The 25,125-nt window shown below is 29.1% G+C and overlaps 1 protein-coding gene across 2 annotated transcripts in view; it reads left to right on the top strand.

The window, feature by feature from the left end:
• Positions 1–25,125, top strand: part of LOC129984658 (nephrin-like) — a 386,728-nt gene that overhangs the window by 352,636 nt on the left and 8,967 nt on the right. For both annotated transcript variants that reach the window (XM_056094579.1, XM_056094580.1), the window contains 4 exons: positions 11,976–12,000; positions 14,059–14,132; positions 21,846–21,958; positions 24,754–24,960. In XM_056094579.1, coding sequence (XP_055950554.1) covers positions 11,976–12,000; positions 14,059–14,132; positions 21,846–21,958; positions 24,754–24,960 — 419 coding nt within the window. The remainder of the gene's footprint in view (positions 1–11,975; positions 12,001–14,058; positions 14,133–21,845; positions 21,959–24,753; positions 24,961–25,125) is intronic.

The raw sequence follows: 25,125 nt of genomic DNA, 5'->3' as shown, positions 1-25,125 counted from the left end.
TTTAAAATTATGATATTAAAATTAATTTACATTTTTGTCATTAATATTACTTATCTTGTTCATTGTTTGATTCAAAGCCTATTTATTCATCAATTCCAACTGACAAACAATAATAATGATATCAAAATTTTAACATTCTTAATTGCTAAAAATAAAACTTTATAAAATCAGACTTAATTTTCAAAGCTCATAATGATCCAATTTTTATTTTTCCGATTACTTTTTAATCGAGTCTAATATTTCATATACGAGTCAACATAGCTTCAACGCAATCTAAACTGAGTAATTCGCAGCTACTCATGTGCCTATAAGGTGGACTGAATGCCTAAATAACGATGGCCTAACACCCGAGCATCATATTTACTGCCACTTTAAATATTCGTGATCGGTTCTCTAGTGCAAAGAGGCGGCCTGCTTGGGGACATGTTAACGCTCATAAGCCCTGTTTATGGATGTTGTGAGCTTATCATGACGTTATGTGTAATCTCTGGTGTGTACATAATGGTTCAGGAATGAATGTTTCCCTGCTACGACTTCCCTCACGAGATTATCAGTGTAAATGACAGTGATGTGTATTCGTAGAAGCTCTGGGATACGACAGACATGCTGATTCCTATGTCTAGGAAGTTGTTGCTTCATGTATATGATTAATATTTTCTGGCAATTTGGAGCGATATGAATTTATTAAAAAAAGTTTTTGCAGACATTCAAATGGATTCCTTAATTATGCCAGTATTATTTCTTATGCCAGTATTCGGGGTTTGGTAACATACTTGCCAGCATTATTTCTTACGACTTTAACGATATGCATTTACAATTAAATCTCTTACATTTTGCTGTGAATTTACTTCTTACTTTTATTTGGTTGAATTATATAATTTGGTTCAATAACTGTTTCTGGCACCAGATTGCTCACCTGGAATATTGGCTTTCCTGTTTTTCAAACTAATAACAAGGAATGCATTTATTTAAAATATCATTTTATTATTTAATGACTGAAAAATATGAATTTAATGGAATCATGCAACGATAAATAATTGGCTTCCCTCATTTAAAAAGTGTATATAGCATGAATGAAAAGTAGGAGTAAAATTTTTATTTAGGAATTAATGCCCAAATAAAGCAAACTATAGATAGAATTGGGGAAATATCGCGACTAAATAGTTCGATTGATCATTAAATTTAACGTGAATTTCATCATTAAAATAAAAACATTTTTAAATCAAATTAATATTTTTAACCAAAAATTCTTAAAATTATATAAAAAATGGATCGATTGTGAAATTGGTATTATTAAAAAGTAAATTTTGAGAACTGAATATAAGAAAAGCAAGGTAAAGTTCAATTTTCTGAGATGATAGCTTCAGAAAATGTGACTGAAAAACAACAAAAAAGTTTAATTTTTGATTAACTAATAGTTTTATTAATTTTTGGATTAAGTAGGCAGAGAACCTATTTCTTGACAAGAAAAGCGTGCGTGCAAAATTTCATCAAGATAGGAAAAAAAAGCAGATTTGTATAAAAGGACAGAGACAAACATCCATCTTTAATATAAATTATAACATTGTTTATAAGCAACTTTAATTGCAATTCATTTTAGTTTAAAGATCTTTGTTCTTATTTTCAAATTAACTTCTCAATAACGATTTTTAAACAATATGTAGTTAGATGGTGTATATAAGGTCTACACCTTCTACACCTTATATAATATTTATATAAGGTGTAGAAGAGATTTTAAATATCTTCTTAACGAGTGGATTGCATAGAAAAATGCTGATAAAGCTTTCACTTATTTCAATTCAATTCAAAATAAAATATGGAAAACTTTCAAACTTTTATTGTTTTCTTTCAATAGAGATTGATTTAAACATTAGATATGAGACAATAAAAGAACATACTCTTATCTAAGTAATTAATAAATGTAATTATTTATTCTATAAGCAATTGAAATAATTATCCTTAAGTAAATTAACTATATAATATACATTTCAATGAATTAAACAAGGAATGAGAAATAAAACCACAATTACTATAATAATACAATAATTGTGCTAGTAAGTATGACAGGTAAAGCATAGGTTAAAGCACTGCTTACAGGGATAAAATTATCAATGAATGAACGAGAAAATTTCGATGATAATTACAGAATTTCAATAAAAATTACAGTACTTTGTGAATAAAAGTTATCATAAATTAACTACACCGATCCACTCTAAGGTGTATGGAAAAAAACTGAATGACCTCACTGCCGTGACAGCATCACTGTTGGGAACTATGATTGAGTTTTAAGGATTATCACCGGCAACTGTACAACTCTTCCAGTGGGAAGTACGTCCCGCCATCGATAGGAGGTAGTCAACCGCCATCATTTTTTTATCCACCAGGGTGGCGACCAAAATACCGAAAGCTTCTCAACCTCATTTCTGAAGTCCCCCCTCACGTGGGAGAGGCCTACATGATATTGAAAAAAGAACATTGTTACTTCTTAGTTTAATTCTATATGTCACATAGTTCATTAACATATCATTCGTATAATAAATCACTCGATTAAAAAATGGAAAATATAGCACTAATTTTAAATATTTATGACATGTAATCAATGAAAGTGTTTTTAATTGAAAAGCTGGCTTGTACAAATGGGCTTCGTATAAAATGCTTTTTTGCAACGAACTCCGTCATAAGGTTGATATAAGTGATTAACGGCTTCTCACACTCGTTAATACTCATTAGTTAAATACGTATATGCATATTTGTAAGCAAATGAGCTAACATTGTATTCATATATTCACTGAAATATATTGGAAGCTATTTTGCAACTGAAGAAGTACAATTTTATTCATTGCATTTGTTTCTAATTTTGCAAGTGTCAATATCAACAAAATTTAATCAATATCAACAATTCCTAAAAATATATTGCAGGAAACATTAGTGAAACTGAAACAAATAATTCGTCTGCAGCATGCTTATTATGCAATATTTTAATAAATTGTTCTAAGACACAATGGCTTTCATTGTTTTATTAGTTTACCAAAGTAGATGTACCGTACCAAAATGCATGATTTCTTGAAATAATTTTTGTGAACAATGAGATATATAGCAATCTTCCTAAAGTTTTCCAACCCACAATTAAGTTGTTTTCAGAAACAGCTGGATCAAATGGCATTTGCAACATCTTAAGATTTAACGCTTTGTTTGTAGCATCACGATGCTGAAAACTATATATACGATGGGTTCTTATTAATTGTGATTTGCAGTTTCCTTTTAACATCTTTTGATTACCGATACTTGAAGAAATTTATTTCGCATCACATCTAGATAGATAAACGCAGCTGATATATGAGAATTTGTACATTTTGCATAAAAATCAATATGACAGGTTGTATCGTAGTTAAGAACAACGATAAAAGAACGTCAATTTAATCTTACAAGGATAAATAACGTTTATTACAAGTAATTTCGACTCGTTTGAAATTCGTAAAATTGTGATTAAAACCTGATATTATTTTAATTGATAAAAAGTGAGGGTGAGCTTATATTGCAAGTCTGAAGGACTTTCAGGGTAAAGTGGCGTACATATATGATGTAACGAAACAGGCAGACCAAATGAAAATGATTGTTCATTGCTAAATCGCCTAGGATCTACCAGTTCTTATAAAATTGTACTTTATTGTTTATTGTATGTATTTAAAATTGAAATCATAACTTTCTACCAGCGGTTTATGTTCCCAATTGTGTCATGTTCAAATAAATTTACTCTATTATTTGATATTTGCCATTGTGAGATGCCTTTTGTAATACTCCATTATCAGGAAGAATATCCAATCTACACTACTCTTCCAAATTAGTAAATAATAATATTTTTAATTACTTTTTTCTGTATTTTAAAAAAATATTCTCCAAGCGGTATAATAAACATCTCAGAATGTCAACTCCTATATTCACCAGATGTAAATCTATTTCTTACTGAGTTATAGTTCCGAGATGACTTTTGTAAATCCGCTATACAGGTCAATTTTGCAACTGATGCAGTGAAGAAACAAGTTTTAAACAATAATTAGGTCATACAAATCCGCTGTGTATGCAATTAGTGCAATGAAGAAATGAGTAATTAGGCATACAAATCCGCTATGTATGCAATTAGTGCAATGAAGAAATGAGTAATTAAGCATACAAATCCGCTATGTATGCAATTAGTGCAATGAAGAAATGAGTGACTAGGTCATACAAATCCGTTATGTATGCAGTTAGTGCAATGAAGAAATGAGTAATTAGGCATACAAATCCGCTATGTATGCAGTTAATGCAGTGAAGAAATGAGTAATTAAGCATACAAATCCGCTATGTATGCCAATTTTGAAACTACAATGAAGAAAAAAAGATTTAACCAATAACTAGGCCATACAAATCCGCTATGTATGTCAGTTTTGCAACTGATGCAATGAAGAAACAAGTAGAACTTGTGACCAGTAAACTGATTATATAAATTTAGAAAAAAATGTGATACAACATTAATTGTAAATATCAATTCATGATATCGCGAACAAATGAATGACAGATTTTCTATTTCAAATTAAATTAATTATATAAAAATTCCAAAAAAATCATTTAAGCTTTCAGTTTACCATTATTATTAATCGCAGATTTTAGAAATCAACTACTTAGCTGGGAATTTGTTGTTTTTAATTTCAAAATAAATCTTAAATAATTTGATAAGTGGTATCTGGCAATTAGTATTGACATTTAAATAGTCGATCAATATCAAATCTTAAATTCATTACGTCGAAGGGTACGAGCACCGCATGCTATGTCAGTAATATTTGGCATATGGTCTTGACATCCAAATACTAGACATGTGTTAATTTTGAATTCATTAAGTTTCAAGAGAACAAAATTGTTACAAATACTAAACACAAAAAAAAGGTAAGTAAGGTTGTATTGACTCTAAACACAAAATAAGGTTGTCTTGTATTATTAAGTAAGATTGTATTGACTCTAAACACAAAATAAGGTTGTATTGACTTTAAACACAAAATAAGGTTGTATTGCATTCGTAAGTAAGGTTGTATTGACTCTAAACACAAAATAAGGTTGTATTGTATTCGTACAAAATATCAGATATCGTTGATATTTAAAAGAGCATATAATTTATTCTTATATTATTCCATTCTATATTAAATGATTTTTTAAAATTTATTTGAAAAAATATATACTTTGTTATGTAATTAGCTAATTAACATAATAATCATATTAATTAGTTAAATTTTCTTGATAAAAACATTCTTTCTGTAGATTTTTTTCCATGCTTTTCTTAATTACAAAAATATTAAATTTGAACTATCACATTTCCAGTTGTGTGTAAATATTTCTTACATGTATTGCGTTTTCAATAGCACAAATATATTGTCCAAACTCATGATTTCTAGTCTATAACATTGTATATTTTTGTTTTAATCATTATCAAAATCGCTATATGCAAACATTGCTGAATTCCACTAGAAACTTCCACTCCATCTAATTACGTAGCGTATTTTTCATTAATGGTTAATTAGGCCAAATACTTATATCTCATCCTTTGCCTTTGTTTCCATGCGTAAAGTTCAGACACTAATTTGCGAATCTTTTCGCTGAAAACTCTGGCAGCACATGATGAAATGTAGAAACATGTAGAAGAGGTGTTCACTTTAATTGAATGTGATAATTAAGACGAGTGGCCTTAGTGTAATTAAATAGAAGCACTTGGCCTTAAACAGATAGAATTTGTTGTTAACAAGCAGTGTTTAGAATTCACCTAATTTTTTTTTGCTTTAAAAAATGCGCATCTAAACGGCAAAAAAAAATATTCCTATTAGTGAGTTAAGCATTCGGGTAATTTGCCACGTTTTGCCCCAAGATAATGCATTCTCCCACAATGTAGCTATATAAGGCATAAAGTAAGATTACTTTTGATTAAATTATAGAGCGTTAGTAGGCCCCTTTGCGAATAAAGTGCTTGTAGCGGAGGAGGGTGATCCATTTACATCCCTGCGAGAAAACGGTTAATTGACCTTTACGACCCGCCGCGCAAGGAAATAGTTCCTTTTAAACAAAGCTTCCCGCGCTCTCTTTTCATAATTTTATAGGCTGAAAGGAATGGAGATAATTATGTTTATGGTCCGAATTGTGAAACCTTATGGAAAAGAATTAGCGTCTCATAAATTTAAATTTAGACGGAAATAATTCGCGGTGCCGTTGGGCTGAACGCGGGCATTCATTTGGGTTATGAGGCGAAATTTGTGAATAAGGAAATAAATTGGAGATTCATGTAGTGAAAACATATGTTTTGTGTTTGCTTTGCTTAATGTTAACAATTTATGATTCTCAGACCGATTTGAGGAACGATCTACTACAACACAATTTGGCCAAGGAAGTGATTCATTTTAAACATGCAGCATGCATAGTGATGGTATTTTAATTTAAAATTTGGAGAGCGCAAACAGAAATAAATTAAATGGATAATAATATTCCCCTGTGCCGATAAGATTAATGTTTTCTTTATTAGCGATATGCAAGCATGAAAAATTTATTACGTTCAGCATTATCTCTTAGATGATATAAGAAATTGAATACTATCTTGATAGGTAATTCCTTTCATGAAAGAGGTTGAAAAATGACTAGAGAAGAACAAAGTTTTACGATGAATATAAGTTGAAAATAAACTAATTTTTTATCTTCTTATCTTGCTTTCAAAGCAGAAAATAGAAATTATTATCATCATCTAATAAAAAGAGAATGTCGAATTGTTGCTTAAAATATTTATCATTTTTATTCTTCGCTAATGCGGATTTATCAATCTAGTGCATATGCTATTATTCATGCATTAAAAGATTAAAAGTTATATATTAGACAGAAAAATGCCAGAATGACAAAAGAATGTCAAGCATTCTTTTGCAATACTAAATAAAGAATAAACTCCAGCTATCTAATAGCATTTAACTATTCGTTCCTTTTGAAATAAAATATGCTATTTTAATTTACATAAAAAATAGCTTTTCTGAGATAATAGAATTGCAGAGTAGCAAATTTAATTATCTTTCGATCTAAAATGTCAAAGATTTTGAGAATTGACAACACTAAAATTCTCCCCTGAACTTGGACCTGATATAATTGAAATCTGGCGGAGTATAATTTACAACTTTTATAATGATTTTTAAATTTGGAGAATTAGTGTCAATTAAGGTGCTAATATATCGGTTTTCGTCACGTATGGGAACAGGCTGGAAAACATCCGAGATCAGTTTGTAGATCGTAAGCTCGTTCGAGTTGGAATTTCATGGACTGGGCGAACTTGTGTCAATTAACCCTTAACTGGGGACATGCGGTCTGTGAGACCGCTAGCAATGGATTTTCGGTCACCCCTATTCTATTCTTAGCTCAATTGAATGGATTAACCCTGTAGCTTTATTGTTTTGTGACCTTCAATACACGTGCACTTTTTCAATCGATTTCAGGGAAAGCTTTTTAGCATACTTCAGTTATTTCTTTGAGCGCGGTCTCTAAGACCGCACCTCCCCGTTAGTGTCCCAGTAATAAACAAGGCTTAGCAGATGGCGCTGAAACTTGGGCCCTGAAATATCATCCAATTTACTGATCCTATTATGAAGCAGTGCTCAAGACACTTAAATGAAACAGAAAGTGATTTTAGTGATAAGGATAATTGTACAGAAGAGTTTTTCGATGAAAGTTCGCATTCAGCTGATTCTAATATGTATGTTCCAACATAATTAATTTTTCTAGTGATAATGTATTTTGAAAAAATTGTTAAATATATAAATATATCAAGAGAAATATATACAGAATTTATAGGTTCATTTTTATACTAGTTCTTAACCTGTATGTTTAAAATGCCCTAGAAAACCGTGCTATGAAAGTCACACAAGCCGATAAAAAAGGGTCCATTTTTTTTATTTTTCATATAATTGTTGAATTTTACATTATATTGTCTTCTATATACATTCATATACTGTAAAATAAATATGATTGAAAAAGTAAAAAGTTTTTTCAAGAATATTATTTATTGTGACGTGTAATTTGAGAAGAAAATGTATGTTCCAACGCATTTACTTTTTTCAATGATAATATATATATTGAAAAATTTCTAAAACATATTTATATATCAAGAAAAATATCTGCAAAATATATTGGCAGTTTTTCATACTAATACATTCATTAGAAAATTTAATTTGAGTGTAAATTAAATGCTGTCTCATAGACCGCACCTCCCCAGTTAAGGGTAAAAATATTAGTTTCGTTATTTGTCGTTCTTCACTATTGGCGAGGATAAGCTAAAAAAAGATTCAAGTTCGATTAGTAGATTATAGGCTTATTTACGATATAATTGCAAGGTCTTTGTCATACCTCTAACCTCCACGTAGCTGTTCCGGTCACCTGGTAAAAAGAAGATGAAGTGAAGAAAGAGAGAAGAACGGTTGCGCTGAAGTGCATGGTTGACACCTGTAAGAATGTGTGTTGGAAAGAAGTCCGATGATAATCCGAGAAATGAGCTGACATTTAATTGTATATATGCAAAAAGTCATCGATCATTTAATCTATAAAATATAATAAATTTATGTTGTCAAGAAAAATGTCTCCCCTTGTGTCAAGGCACGCGACAGACTTGGTGACCGATATAACCTAGATGCCATAGATGCAACATTTCATGTTGCAAAGCCATAGAAAGACCTTTATGGCAAGTCTATCCTTAAGCAGGTATATTACAGCTTTAAAGCGTGGTGTCAACTTTGAAATCTATCAATTCATCTATTATTATATATTTATTGCACAAATTTGCATTTAGAAACATTTCTTTTCAATAACTGTATATATATTTTTTTTTCATTTTCCTATATATATATAAAATGAGAGTATTTTCATTCCAATAAAAAAAAATTCAAAATCTAAAATTTACATTTATAGCAAAGAAAAGGTTTCGAAACCCATTATGTATTCTGGCGAAACAAATGCCGACATCATCTTCGTAATGCGGTAACTTTTCATTCTTTACAACTTTTTAAATCAATATTTGCACTCTCAAGAGATATAAAAAGTGTATTTTATGAAGAAGATAGCCATTGAAATAGATTCTGCATAATGTCTTCTATGTTTTTGACTTCACACAGACATACCTAACATTAACAAGAATATTGCACACGAACTAACTTTTTCAAACCAATTCCTCACGAATAGCTATTTCCTTTCTAACCTCCTCCCATCTTTCTACTAACATTAATTGATCTGGTTTATATTATCCTTCTCACGAGGAGCTGCTTAGAAAATAAAACCAAGTAGTATCAAAAGATATCTTTTGTTCAGACATTTCTCGATTGAGTTTGATATATTCCGTTTTAAGAATATATATCTTGTTTTGTTTCGAGTAAAAAAGTTATTTAATGCATGGATACTCATTTTGCATCATCTGAAGTGCAGCACTCACATTCTCTATTAATATAAATAAGATGAAGCGTAAAAATATATTGAAGTTCATCAAATTTCCACCACCAGCCTATGCCAAACAAATATATAGAACACTTACAATCAACAAGTGGTGTTTTTTTAAGCAACATGCCTCCTTTAAAATTATATTCTTCTTCTTACACAACGGGTTCGAAGTATCTTTCATTACTGGAATATCTTGGAATGTTTTCTTTAGGAGCGGGGCTTGACCTGCTCAAAAGTACTCAATAATACTTTTTTTTTATAAATGAATATTGTTCATCTTTTTCACATTTATGTTCATACTCTTTTTCTGAATATTCTATTTTTCTATAAAATCTTGCATAAGACAAGAAACACGGATTTATAAAAAGATAAACAAAGATAGCATCAAAATTTCGAGGTTCTTTTTTTTAGAAATTATTTTCCTCCAAGTATTTAATTCACAGCTAAGGCTTTTCCAAAATATTTTTTTAAGAAATTCTGAGAAATATTTTTTAAAGTTAATTATAAAGCTAAATTAGCACTTGAAATATTTTTTTTATTCAAACATTATGATAGATTATACACAGAATATAAGTTTAAGGATACTATTAAATCACTTGCAACAACAAAGAATTCATTTAACAAAATATAAATGTTCTTGATATTTCTTAGATATATATTTTAATCAAAACATCTAGAAATTTCTAACTGAACCTATTTTATATGCTTTATTTGCCTATTTTATATGCTTTGCTTTATTTATTGAACCTATTTAATATGTTTATTATTTAATATACTTATTAAACTTCGTGTAATGTGAGATTAAAATCGAAAATCCATTAGTATTTAACAGCGAATTACGAGGAAATCTTTTATGGATTGGCCCATTAAACATTGATAATATAAGAATCTAATACCTTAATCAATTCGATGCCAATGACAAAATGCATTAAATTAACAACACATCTTATTTGCTTTCCAAGAATTTCAATTAAAAGCCTTTCATTCGCATGAATAGTCTTAAGTTTTCCTTCAGAGAATAGTGTTTTAAAATCTGTCGATAAATCTAATGAAGGTTTCAAAGGGAAAGCTTTGTCAGGAATTTAGGTTATTAAGATTTAACAGTTCCCATACGCTAAGCTTCATTCATATTTGATGAGTACATAGGATATTCATCGGATAAATCCTTATTTACAATAAAATGTAAGTTGTGTTTGAAAGGTGGGGGAACAATCTTGATAGAATAAAGGTGAGATTTAAATTCACATCTTAGAAACTCTTATAACATTTGTACAAGGTATTGGTTTTCTCTGTACAATTACAAAACAAGTTCTGTAAAATTTATTTATAACATTAAGAGATTAAAATGAGAATATTGAATTACAGCTTGTTTTGTACTCCAGCAACCTCACAGGGATTGAACAGGTTCACCTACTGAAACTAGAAAAAATATTTATTTACATAAACTATGAGGATGTTATTTATAGTTCTTAAGTTCAGGATTTGAATGCATCGATAGTGAATACACATATGTTCAGAATCTGTTCAGGATCAAAATATTATTACTAATTTGTAATATTGTAATTGCAGTAAGTTTCCTGCGAAGAAAATCAGTTTTACAGATAGCTCTATAGCTGGATGCCGAGTTAATGACCTCCGAAAACTGGAAAGTCAAGAAATTATAAAACAATATAAATTATTGCCAACATCTATTATTAAGGTTGGAATTGTGCAATCTATTCTAGAAGCCACTATATCCTATCACAGAAATTAAATCGAGAGATAAAGTAGAGAGTCAATCACTACTAAGAGAATGTAGTGTAACAGACGAGTCGACAGACGTAAATAGTTGATTGCAATCTCTCTCCTGTGAGTTTTCTTTGATCGTTTTGTGCTTGTATCTTGCCTACTCTTCTTGCTTATTATTCCTTGTGTACGTTTCGGCTGTGTTTTGCTACTGTATTTCCTAGTAGAATAAAGACCTCTTCAAATAATCTTTAGATATAGGGGCTCCAAAAAGGCTCAAAAGGGAGGAAGGGGCTAGGCAATTATCATCTTTGTCTGTTTGATAATCTGGCATTAGGTTTACTGATTGAATACTTCAACAGGCGCAAAATAAAAAATGATGGTTATAAAATTGCAATGAACACTCAGTTAGGCTAGTATCAATTATTGTCATTCACTAAAGGACATATTTATGGTAAACACCATTTGCATTTTATTTCTAGTGTTGATTTTTATAAATTCAAATATATAAAACCATAACTTAGTAAAATATCTTATTATTTTTATTTCAAGAATAATTTTAATAATGGATAAAATAAATAAAACGTTATTAATAACATAAATCCTAATGACCTTAAGAAAAAAAGATTTTATTCAGTTTCCCACAGTAATTCCTAAGCAACAAAATAATATACATATATGTTGAAGACAGCTTCACATAAATGTTTTCCATTATGTATATTTTATCTAGAAAATAAGTTTTCTTGTTTTAACCATCTTTATTTTTGTTTTTACAGTGGAGCAAGGCGAGAATAATGAAAAGTAAGTAGTCTTCTTGTTATGGAAAATTATTTTATTCTTTTTATTCTCGTAATAAAAATATATAGCTGAATAAAATTCTTCTACATTTGCATTCATATAACTTTTATGAAATGTCTTGGTTTATCATGGATATTTTATTATTAATTTTTATCCTTGTTGTTCTCAGAATAAAAATCTACAGCTGAATAAAACTCTGCTACATATGCATTCATATAGCTTCTTTGAAATTTCTTGGTTCGTCACGAATTTTACTATAAATATTCTTTCTATTTGTGAATATATTATAAATAAATAGTAATTATTTGATCCAGAATTTATTCAGTTAAAAAGTTCAAAAAAGTTTTTGTGCTCTTTATTATTTTCTTGTTTATTATCAGTTTTTATACATTAAAATTTAAAATATCGAAGTAAAATTTATTTTCATGTGCATCTAATGTAATAAATTCTTGTTTTATGCATTTAATCTTTTTAGAGAAAGTTCTTTCATTTAATTATGATTTACAGTTCGTAATTTTATAGAATAAAAATGTAGAATATATTATTTTATAATACAAAATAACATATTTTTGTAATACAAAGTCTACAAAAATGTTATTTTTTATGTAAATATTATTCATTTAAATTACGTTTTAAACCCCATAAATTATTTAATTTTTTCAGACGTTGGATTTTGTTTTGTTTGGTTACTTTGCTCTCATTTTAGAAAAAAAAAATGAACAATGAACAAAAACAAATATTGTTCATAATTAATTTATATTGAAATTAACATTAATATTCTTTTCTAATCATTGAAAAGAATGATTTCTTTTAGCATTGTATTAAAGATTTTTTTTTAAATATTGTTTATAATCTAATAAACTTTAAAAATGAAAATATATAAATTTCATCCGATATTTAAATTTTTTAATACTGTCGGTCTTCATATTTCTGCAAGTTACAAAATATTAGATAATAAAAGCTGAGGCAGATGAATTAAAGAAGAAAGAAGATATAAATTAAATAATATGTAATATTTATTAGAATTATTATAGAGCTAAGAATTTACAAAAAAAAATATCAAGATAATAATTTTTTTTAATAATGTCTGGCATTAAATTTCTATTAGAACAGTACGTGCTGATGCTGTAAAATTTCGCATTATAAATTCAACTGTAGACTTCACAATTCTTGGAAATAAATAGATGAAGAATATTACAGATTATCTTAATCACTTCATAATCGGGTGCCACATTCACAAAAGTATGTTTATAATTTGTTCTAAACTCATAGTTGATCAAGGAATTTATGAAAAAATTAAAATCCTTCATCATTTAATTTCTCTAAAGATGAACTAAAAATAATACAATGACGGTCATACATTTCCAGAATAGTCTGGCTCAGATGAATTGTTGGATTTGATGTCTGGATGAATTTATAATTTTTACTCAAAAATAATGAATGTATTTTCGGAGAAGGAGAAAACCTTTAATACAAGATAGTACATAAATAAAAGGACTATCCTAAATATTCCTGGAATTGGCTAGTTTGTTTTCTAATTATTACTGGATTATATTTCATTTTGGGCAAATCTAATAATATGAAATAGGGAAATGTAGCAAGGTAAAGAAAATTTCCATCTATGGCCGTCTTCTCATAGTTCAAAAGAGTTCTTCGGTATTACCCAAATCTGACATCATTTCCACCAATTTTTCAGAGTGATGTTATACACAATACAAGATAAAAGTAAATTAAAACATATTTGACTAATAACGTGCTAATATTATGTGTAAAAAGCCTGTTTCGAAAAATAAACACATAAATTAATATCCGACGAAACACACTATCAAGCTTTCATGCTAGGTATTAATATTATTGTAGTAAATTACACGAAGAATTACTTTTTTTCTAAACACTTTAGAATTACAAAATTTTGTTCAATAATTATAATTTGATTTTGAAAGAGCTAAAGTGAATTGTAAAATTTCCAATAGTAGTATAATAGAATTATAAAAATAAATAGAATTTCATTAAAGGGTTTTGAACTACTTTTATACTCAATTTTTATTTCTCTTATTTCAGGATGCAGACTCCAAAGCTAAAACACTTCGAAGATGATAGCCCAGACGTTATACCATCAAAACCATTTTGCACAGGTATGAAACTAAGCATTAAAAAAAATACATGTTAAAAATATCAATTTTAGGAGCATACTGAATAAACAATTACTGAAAAATATTAACTATGAAAAACATATCGAAAAGTATTGACTATAAAAACCCATAATAGAGAATGGCAGCTGAATTGATAATAAGAGGTAGCATTTATTGCTACAACAATAATTCCTAATATAAAAGAATTAATAACAGATTTATAAGTTATACAAACAACATGACAATGGCAAATAAGGGACATTATTAACAACAGATCTTTGTTATACTTTTCTGAAGCATTCAAAGAACTAGTTTTCGCAGCAATTATCTTCCATTTATTATTGCTACCTTCGTTTATTATTATTATCATGTGAGAACATGATGTAGTTTGGGTTAGGTTTTGAAGCTCGAAATCGCATAGGCAATGAATAAAACATAAATGGCAATTTTCATCATCATCTTTTAATCGCATATATTTTTTTACCTGCTTTTACCAGTATTGCATTATTACTATGTATGCTTCTTTCAAAGCAGATGCGTTTTTAAAAGGTTGACTACTTTTACCAGTATTGCTTTATTATTACATATGCTTCTTTGACAGCATATGCGTTTTTAAAAATTAACGTAGAACTATGACATCATATATGTTATTTTCATGGAATGTAATTTTTTTTCGGAGGAAATTAAATAATTTATTTTTTTATAATATGTTCTAAAAAAAACTTCACTCGTGTTTAATAACAGTTTTGATAGAAGTATTTTCCCTTTCCCCCAGTGGGGAAATATCACTTCACTCATTCTTAAGTGGGAAACATTGGAGAATTTGATTCCTGTTTTAAGATTAATCCATTATGAAACTGTTTCATGGTCTCAGAAATTAGAAAATAGCAGTTTGTTTTTACACAAATATTGTTTTCATAAAAATTCTATATAAATTATTATGTTTAAAAATTTATTGGTAAATAGTTTATCATTTGGAAATCACATTGCGACGGAAACGCTAGTTATTCAGCTTCAAAACGTGGTATTCCTTTTTGTGAGAACATGATGTTGTTTTTGGTTAGGAGGGTTCGGAAACTCGGAATCGCGTAGGCAATGAATAAAGCATCAATGGCAATTTTCATTTTCAATTTTTTCTAGGCTGGCAAGAAGTTTTGGAGCTCTCGTAAACCGTTTTAAATTGATTAATAACTTAAATTAATTAAGACAAATAATGAATTAAAAAATAATAATGTCCTCACATGATAACTTGAAATTTTGCGATCGTAGAATTCATTTTTTTATGTTCTTTTCTAAATTTGTATTCCACTAAGCTTATGTTGTATTTTCTTTGGTGTATCCTTTTTTTTTTAATTTAATTCACTGATCAAAATACCTGTATCAATAACACATTTCTTTTGCGACTCCATGTTTTACTTTTAAAAAATTTGTTAAGTCTTTCTAATCTACTCTTAAAGTTCGTAAACCACCTTTTAAGACATCCTGATCCATAAGATTAAGGGTAAGGTCTTTATGGGAAAAGATGCTACAAAGCGTAATATTTAGATGAGTCAGATCAAATACACTAGTCATGTGACTATGACTTGATTATGTGCATACTGTCATACGCAGATACATAAATTAATTAAAGCAATCACAATAATTTGTGCATAAAAGTTGAAACAAACCACAGATAATAAAATTCAGATTAAAATTTTTTTTCCAATAAACGTAAAATAATTAAAGAAAAATCGTATTATGTTTAAAAAAATAAACGATATTTTTATTGATTAAATTTTCTTTTCTTGAATGATTTAATTTACATATAAGGATCATAATTTTCCATCCTACTGCACAATATTCAAAAAGAAAAAAAATAATAATCGGTTTAAAATATAGAAGCACCAAAAAGGTAATACTGGGTGGGGTGGAGGAGAAGAAAGGCATAAAACATTTTTTTCAAGTAAAAAGCGGCAACATTTTTTTTTTATGAAATAAAATAAGGTTTCAAAAATGTGTTTTCCCTTCCAAACTTTCGAATGTGTGTAAACAGCTGGTGCAACAGTCAACATAACGTTCTTTATAATAAACGATAAAATTTTATTGACTAGCAGGACCTTGCAAAAGCTACTGACATTCGATAAAATGGCGTCGGCATTCATACGCTCGAGGCATAAAATCTCGCGTTTTGGAGGGCTTATTTACGACCAGTGAGTGCGCCGCAAGTAAGTAGTTCGACCCTAAAGCCGTACGTGACGTAGCCCAGCGTTAAAGTCCTTCTTTTGGGATTGGATTTAGTCGTAATATGCTGTTTTTTCCATTTATTTTGTTCTGTTTTGACTCTTCTTTCGTGGGTTTTAAAATCCCATTTCCTATGCAGTGGGCGGGCTCTTTCCTGAGTGTCTAGAGTTTAAGAGAAGTTTTTCTAATGTTTAGGAAATCTAGAATGTCTTTTCCTCCAGCGTTCCCCACTATCTATAGAATTTTTGAGGCTAAAAAGTTTCAGAGACATTTAGTTTTAAAACTAGTTATTTCATTCACAAAGTTGTTTCTTTTTTAAAAAAAACAAAAACAATGCAACTTTTTATGATTCACTTTTGAAAGTCAACTTTCCATGATTCATTTTTGTATTTTTTTAAAGCAATGAGTTTCGTTTTCTTGAAAAAGCTTAAGATGCTTTGATGGAACAATGATGATAAATAAAATTTACAGTGTGCTTTTGAATTTCGTTCTAAAATGTTCTTAGAATTTATATTTCCGCTATAAAAAGATAGTGAGGCTGAATCGTAATGGAGAAAACATGCAGCTCAAAATTGAAGCAATTCTTCCCATGTCTTATTTTATATATAAATTTCTTTTCAAATAAAAATTCGAATTATGTTAGTCTTTATATATACCACTTAATTTAAATTCTTAAGACGTATTTTCTTTATTAGTAGAATAAATGTTTGATAAACAAACATAATCTTTCTTCTAAGTATTCCCATATTACCATTATTTTATTTTACATCAGAATTTTAATGTTGTTCGTCAACTATCTACCATTCTCTAAATAGAGTGTTTTCGCAAAGGACATATAAATTTCTTTTCTGCAGAGTCCTGTCTTCCATGTTTAAATGCATAGATCTTTGCTATCATCATATTTTCAACTAAGCTAAACACGTAAATTGTAACAAATAATGTTATTGATAAGAATTGATTTGAAAGAATCATCTTTTATCGATTCGAATTTTTAGATTTTATGATACTTCATCTGGCATGTGCGAATTTTACCATTGTGAATGAAAAAAAAAAAAGTTTCTTGCTACCAAATTTCCTTCTTACTCATTATTTTATCTGTAATATATTTTACCCTCCCCCGTCAATAATTCATTTTTTTTCTTTTGCTAACATATTATCTAAAGACGACAAGGATTGGAAATTTAATAGTGGCAACTATAAATTTACAGTCAATAAGTACGTTGGTACCGGCTTGAAGAGTTAGTAACTGTTCGATGAAACTATCAACACTGTGCAAAGCAAGTTTTTAGTCTTCAAATGTCTCTTGCAGCAGCAAATCTGTTGCTGATTCAACTGAAACGGTATATTGTTTAATAATATCTGGAACAATTCGATAGAACCGGCAACTGATCTACTCGCTTGCTGAAGCTGGTATCGCTGTACTCTGTTTTAAGACCCTGCCATACATTTAAAATTTAATAGTTGCAACTATATATTTGCAGTCGACAAGATACTGGTGCCAGCTTGAAACATTTGTAAGGGATCGATGAAATCACCAGCGTTATGTAAAGCAAGGTTCTAGCTTTCGAATACCTATAGCAATAGCAAACCTGTTGGTGATTTAAATGAACCGGTCTATTGTTTAGGAATAGCTCGAAGAGATCCGTGATTGATTTTGTTTCTCGCTAAAATTGGTATTGCTACACCTTGTTTTCTGACCATGCGATAATGATTTGATAACAAATAAACAGAAACTATGTCGGTTCATTCGCTGTTGGAATGATCAAAATTCTTTAAGCAGATAGGTCGCACAATCTGATCCATAAGAACATCTCCTGCTGTTTCAAGTGTCTTGGTATTTTCATATCGTAGAAAGCAAGTTGTACACAACGCTTCTAACTTCATAGAATGACTATAAAAATCTTGTACAAGTGTCATATCAACTGTTATTTGACGACTGCCATTATTAAGTGTTCAACCCTTGTGAAATAACATTTCCTTTAAATCTATTATCCAATGAGGCATCAAGTATAGGAAAGTAAACGTGATGAAGAAATATTGTTTCCTCTGCAGGGAAATTTATGAATGTACAGAATATAATTAGTAATTCTCTCACCTAATAATACCATTGAATTTATTCTTCTTCAGTAATAATATCCTTAAATTTATTCTTCTTCAGTAATAATATCCTTAAATTTATTCTTCTGCAGTAATAATAACCATTGAATTTATTCTTCTTTAGTAATAATATCATTAAATTTATTCTCATTCAGTAATAATACCATTAAATTTCTTCTCCTTCAGTAATAATTTCATTAAATTTATTCTTCTTCCGTATTACCTCATTATTTTTCATCGGAAAAACAATCTTTTGAAAAAAAAAAATTCTATCAAGGAAAGAACATTTAATTTATTTTTGATTGACATAAGCAAAAACTTGCATTCTGTTTATCGTTTTAACAATATTATATATAATAAAGTATTTAATATTAGAATTACATGGTCAACAATATAAAACATATTTTCTGGCATTCTTGAACACTACGCTTTGTATTTTACATGTTTTCCCTTTGAAATACCGACATCTGCATTTAATAAGTTAAAAATATCTTTTGGAACACCCTTCAACGCTATTTCTAGTGATTAATACTTCCTTCCCAGAAATAGTCCTTTACCTGCATTTAAATTAATCTTCATATGTAGTAAAATTTAATTATTTATATTTAATAGCTACTCTACTAAGCTTTATTAGGAAAATATTGGGTCTTTCATTATGCCTGAGTAACTGAAAAAAATATCTGCTAAAAATTAATATATAGTAAAAATTATTATGTTGTTTATGGTTTAATAAAAGCCATTAAATTGAAATCTATGCATTAGGTATTAAAATATTCTATTTAATTTATTATACATGGATGCAATTTTCTATCAAATCGCACATTAAAGAAAAGATTAAAAAAAACTATAATCTAATATTCAAAAACGAATCGAATCTTTTGTGTTAATCAACTAAAGCTGCCGAAAATTAATTTAGAATTTTATAGCATTCTGTGGCTCATTTGTTCCTGCATTCAATGAGATCTCCCACTTTTTAAGTCATTCCTTGATGTCTTGATGCGTATTTACCCATCTTCATTTTAGAAATAATTAGCCAAAGCACGCTGGCCACAGCAACATTAAGCAGACGAGAAATTATTTTTGAACCAACCAATCAGCTCCATTTGCATGAGAATCGCATAAAAGATGTACTCTCTAGTTCCTTTCATCAAAACGCTTAAACTCCTCCTCCGATTACCCTATTAATCGCCGGGTTTTTTTTAATTTTTTTATCTTCTGTTCGTTGCTGAAAAAATTAATCTTTTGGGGCCAGCCTGTTTTGTTTCTTACCCAGTCATTTTCTGCATGTAGATTGCGAAAATTGAATTGCAAGAATATGGAAATCACAATCATTATCTTTTCGAAAAGGAAGATTAAAAAGCGAAGGTGGTGTGCTTCAAAGAACTTTTGATGCGTTTCTGGTCTGGCGTCCTTCCATAAATCAACTCAATTTGTTTAAAGTCGGCATTAAGAAAATTAACACGAAGAAGGGTTTCCCCGATGGCTTCGTCTTCAGATTTCGTTAAATATGGCATGTTTTTTATGTTTAAAAAATTGTGAGATTAGGAGGGAAATGTAAGCTTTTAAATGAATGATGTAAAAAATAAATTTCATAAATTCGTTTTTTAGCGGCGTAAAAATAATAAAATTTATTTAACATACGAAGATGGTGTAAAATAATGTCTTCTGGAACTCATTTTTTATATGTTAGAAAACATTTAAATCTTTGGTAGTTATCATTAGCCCGTGTAATTAATTTTGACTTCTAAAATAATGTGCACTCTCTATAAATGCTTAACGAATTATAAATCTCTTAATTATTCTTTAAATAAATTATTCGTTAACTATTCTTTTGAAGTGAAACAGCATCTGCATAATTTTTTTAATCAAATGTAAATAAGTTTGTAATTAATGTTCACATTAACACTAGTTATAGTAATAGTAAAATTTTTCATACCAAAGATAGAGAATTTTTATTGTTATATCTTTATTAGTAAGATGACAGTGCTTTTAGTATATTATCGTCACATTCATGGACAAATTGACTTTTTTAGGTCTCCGTTATTAACGAATAAAAATTATTTTGGAAGAGGTTACACTTATTATTACTATCCATTGAACAGATTCAAAAAGTGCTTTAGAGAAGAAAGTTTCAAATGTTGGAAAATAAAGCCATTTCGCATTAAAAGATATATGTTAGAATATGAGAAAAATTTCCAACATTTATCATAAATAGGATCAATTGATGAAGTTTCGCATCATAAAATTGTCAGTTAATGACTGATACAAAAGTATTTAAATTCCAAGCTAAACATTTGAGCAGAGATTTCTTTTTTTTTTTTTTTTTTTTTTTAAAAACTCTTTTTTAACATATTGATTGCACGGTGTATATCTTACAATGTAATTGCAAGATTGTTGCCCAGCGGCTCGCCCGTCCCGGGTGATTCCCCAAAGCAGTCAAGGTGTAAAGATTGTATATTTTAATATCGATAGTCAAATTCATACCGTTACAATATATATATATATATATATATAAAAGATCATGTATGTTTAATTTTAAAAAAATGTTGATGTTTTTAAAAATTTATCTTTAACATGATAATGCTTATTATCTGGCATGCAAATATGTAAATTGTATGATATACAATTAAATATGGTGTAAAAGGCTTTGCAGAGAAGACAGTAGAGCATACAGTACAAAAGTTAGCTAGCAAGTGCTCACAGAGAAATGATTTTTTAAAATTTAATATAAATTTGAATACTATTTTATTAAAGATTTTAACTCAGGACTTCAAAGTATACAGTCTCACACATGCACACTAAAATAAATGAGTACATCAGTTTTAAAAATCAGCTTCCTAGTGGAATTGAATTAATTTCCATTTCTTTCTAAATTTTAATAAATTTTTAAAAACATTTTAAGTACTTTTTACAACAATGCGTTTCATTGTTTCAAACGCTACATTTATACTCATGAGCATCACTATGATATTAAATCCAATTCTTGTCATTGATATACAACTAGGACGAAATTTTAAAAGCAAAATAAAGATGCATGAATCATTCCTAAAACATTATCATGTTACGGTGGTCTTTTTTCTTCTTCTTGGGAGCTTTCAAAATAATTATCATTTTTTTTTCTTGAAGTATTAATCCATAAAAGAATTGTTTCATTTCAGAATTAAAATTAACAAACTAAATTTCAAAGCATTTATTATGCAGTTATGTATGATGTGCCATAACATTGGTAATTTAAAATTTTGAGTTTGCAAAGATAAATTGGTTTTTAAATATTTATTCGTCACTTAAATTTACTTCCATTTACTTAATCAAATAGAAATAACTATTATTTCCATAGTTTATTGAAACTAAAAATCGCCATCTCTGATTTATGTTTATTCATTTATTTTTCCTTCATAGATTACTCCAGTTTGCCTCCCAACTCAAACAGTGAAATAATATATGAAAACGTTTCACAGAAAGAACACACATACGCAAATATTATGAACAGAGTACATTTTGTACCAAGCGAGGTAAGTGGATATTATTTCAAATAATAATTTACTTCGATACCAAACATTAAAAAATAATAACAAAGTATATATTCAAGATGCAAATTATATTTTATTTTATGTGTACATTTATCTCCAAAAATACCTGATCTACAAAAACCTTAAGTGATTATCAATATTCTTGAAGGATAACAGACTTGAAGGAATCTGGCAAGTATTAGACCAAAAGACTGCCGCTTTAATGAAGAGACTGAATCAGTGGAGTTTTGTTAAAATATACACATTTTGATAACTAAGTTATATTTACAATTAATGACATTACAAATATGCAGAATGGCCAAAAAATAATTTTATCTGTAGATATTTGAAGACAGAGAAAGATAACAAACGTAATGATACCACATTTCACATGCAAACCGTGGAAAGCAGGAAAAGATGAATTCAGGGAAAAAATGTCTGATGCAAATATCTTGGTGATCAACAAATGCTTTGAAAATATTTCATATAGGCGAAGGGACCCTATTGTTAATTAATAAAATTTCAACGGATTTCATTTTGTAAGGCATTTAAAGTTTGTATTTATTTTTATCACTTGAATATATATGAATTTCTGTAAAATCCGGTTTCAATACGCTCATAATAATTATTGTTCCATTTATTCGCAAAGTATACAAAAAGAAAACATTGTACAGCATCAAAATCTTGAGTTCGAATTTATTGACGATCTCCGTGTGTTTCCGAAAAACACGTTTTTGCAATTATATCAATTTGCGGTTGGGGGAGCATAAAATGTAGTTGTGGTCTTTACACCAAATTAGTAGATTTTATCCAGTTTTCAGTGAAATTCATTGGAAGCTTTATGTTTGTAGGTCTAAGAGTAAGTGAACTTAAAAAGTAACTACAAAATTAAAAAAGAATAAAATTTGGTAATATTTGTAAACTCTATAGCATAGGTCCATACCATTTGAAAATGTATGGTATGTCAAATTTTGCATCAAATCCGTCAAAAGATTGAATTTCTGATGGTCTGTACATTCGCATGAAACAGAAATGAAAAATGGAATGATTAAAATAAATGGCATTTGTTATGCTATCGTGTTATAAAAATTGTAGTTCTATTTAAAATTTTGATTTCCATTAGTCGAAAAATAATCGTCTAAAATGTATATTCTATTTCCTCTCCTTACTGCGAAACATAAAATTTTCACAAGCGGTTCTCTGAAAATAAAAATCTGAGGGTTTGTGACCTTAAATAGGACCATAATTTTATTCAGTCAAACACCTTTACCAGAAATTATGTGAGGAAGGTTTGAAAAGACCACTCCTGCGGTTTCTTTTTGTGTGAAATTGATCTGCACAAGTCTACCATAGTCTGTATATGGAATTAATTCCATTCATAGTTTGAACTGTAAATGCCTACGATCTGGGAATGTTATTTTATGACTACCTTGTCCAGAATTGTGGAATAAATGTAATTAAAAATCTGAGTAGCGCGTACAAAAATTATTGATATCAGAATGAAAAGAATTGTTGCCCTTTTCAAATGCTCCCTTTTCACTCTACTGATAATTCTCTACTTGTACAAAAGTGGTTCACTTTTTAGTGCAGTTAACACAAAATTTGAATGTCTAATGTTTCAAATATTCCACAAAATAAAACTTTTTTGAGATATTATTTTATTACAATATAAAATAACATTAGATTTGAAATTAGTAGCTTCTTCAATACATTATATCTTTCATAGTAATTTGCAATAGATATTTTTCTTTTACAAATGATAATGAAGATAAAGTTATCTTGAATCAAAAATCACTTCGGAGCATTTCGCTCTGCAACCAGATGCATATTATCTTCATTCTAAAATTAATACTAATATACGGAAACTCATTACATCTACCTAAACTCACAACTCTAACTGCCAAACGAGTAAAATAATCTATATCATATATCTCGCACGACAAATACATTTACCTTCCGCCCCTACTGCATTTATGTTTTTGTTTGTTTGCTTTAGAAATAAAAAATGTTTTTGTTTTAGAAATAATGTTTTTAGTAATTCCAAATGTCATTTTAGTAATCCTTGTTGTAACAAATGATTTTATGGTACGTTTCCATAAATACCATTTATACGCTGCATAAATTAGATAAATTGCTTCTTTTTCATTTTAATTGTCTATCATTAATTTAATTTCATTTTAGATAAATTGTTTATTTTACACTTTAACTGTCTCTCATTAGTTAATTTATAGAATACCTAGTTATTTCGTAGAATAACTAGTTAAAGTGTCAAATTAATAACATATTACACACTTTAAGGACATGATCAGTTATTTCATGGAATAACTAGGTATTCTATGAAATAACTGCATTATATACTTTAACGGTAACACATATAATGTTATCGGTGCAGGGGGAAAAAAAACAAGGAGTTTCCAAGACTTTTTGTAACTGGATCTTTGTTAATGGAGTATACAGAAAAATTAATTAACGCAAAAAGTTATCCAAAATTGATAAATTACTATTTCAGTCTAACTCAATTACACACTAACGAACAGAAAAAAAATTACCATTATTTCTAAAAGGATCGTGGAACTAATCGAATTATGAAACAGACTAGGAAATATTGTAAAAGATATGATTCTTCCCGCCAATCCTTAATCAAAATATAAACCCCTCATGGACTGGCTGATTATATATGTCTAGACATGATCATAAATATCATTATTATACAGAAACAAAATCCGTCAAACTCAGCATGCTTGTTTACATTTGTTAGTGAACAGCAGAATGACGCAACAGTTTCTTTGTTGTTGCAGCCGTACGACGACATCACATATGCGGAGTTGGCCCTGCCCGACAGCCAGCAGCCGTTTGTGAGGCATCGTTTGGAGCCCCCCACCGAGTACGCTGACATCGACTTCCAGAACAGCAGGGGCACTTTCCCGGCCACGACGACGGTCATCGGGAACGAAGAAGACACCGCCCGCAGTCCACTCGTCATATCCTCCAAAGCCATCAGAGTGGTGAGTCTCTTGCGTCACTTATTTTCACAGACAAGATTTTTAAGACACAAGAATATCAGATTGAAATCTGTGAAGTAATGGTTAGGATGAGTTATGAAGGGTTTAAGTTTGGAGCATGTGCGATTAATATAATTTACTTTCTTTAATGAATCATTAGAGCCTCGA

The sequence above is a fragment of the Argiope bruennichi genome, chromosome 9, assembly GCF_947563725.1.
Source record: "Argiope bruennichi chromosome 9, qqArgBrue1.1, whole genome shotgun sequence".
Classification (NCBI taxonomy): domain Eukaryota; kingdom Metazoa; phylum Arthropoda; class Arachnida; order Araneae; family Araneidae; genus Argiope; species Argiope bruennichi.
The sequence above is the reverse complement of the archived record's forward strand: the minus strand, read 5'-3'. Positions and strand labels throughout refer to the sequence as shown.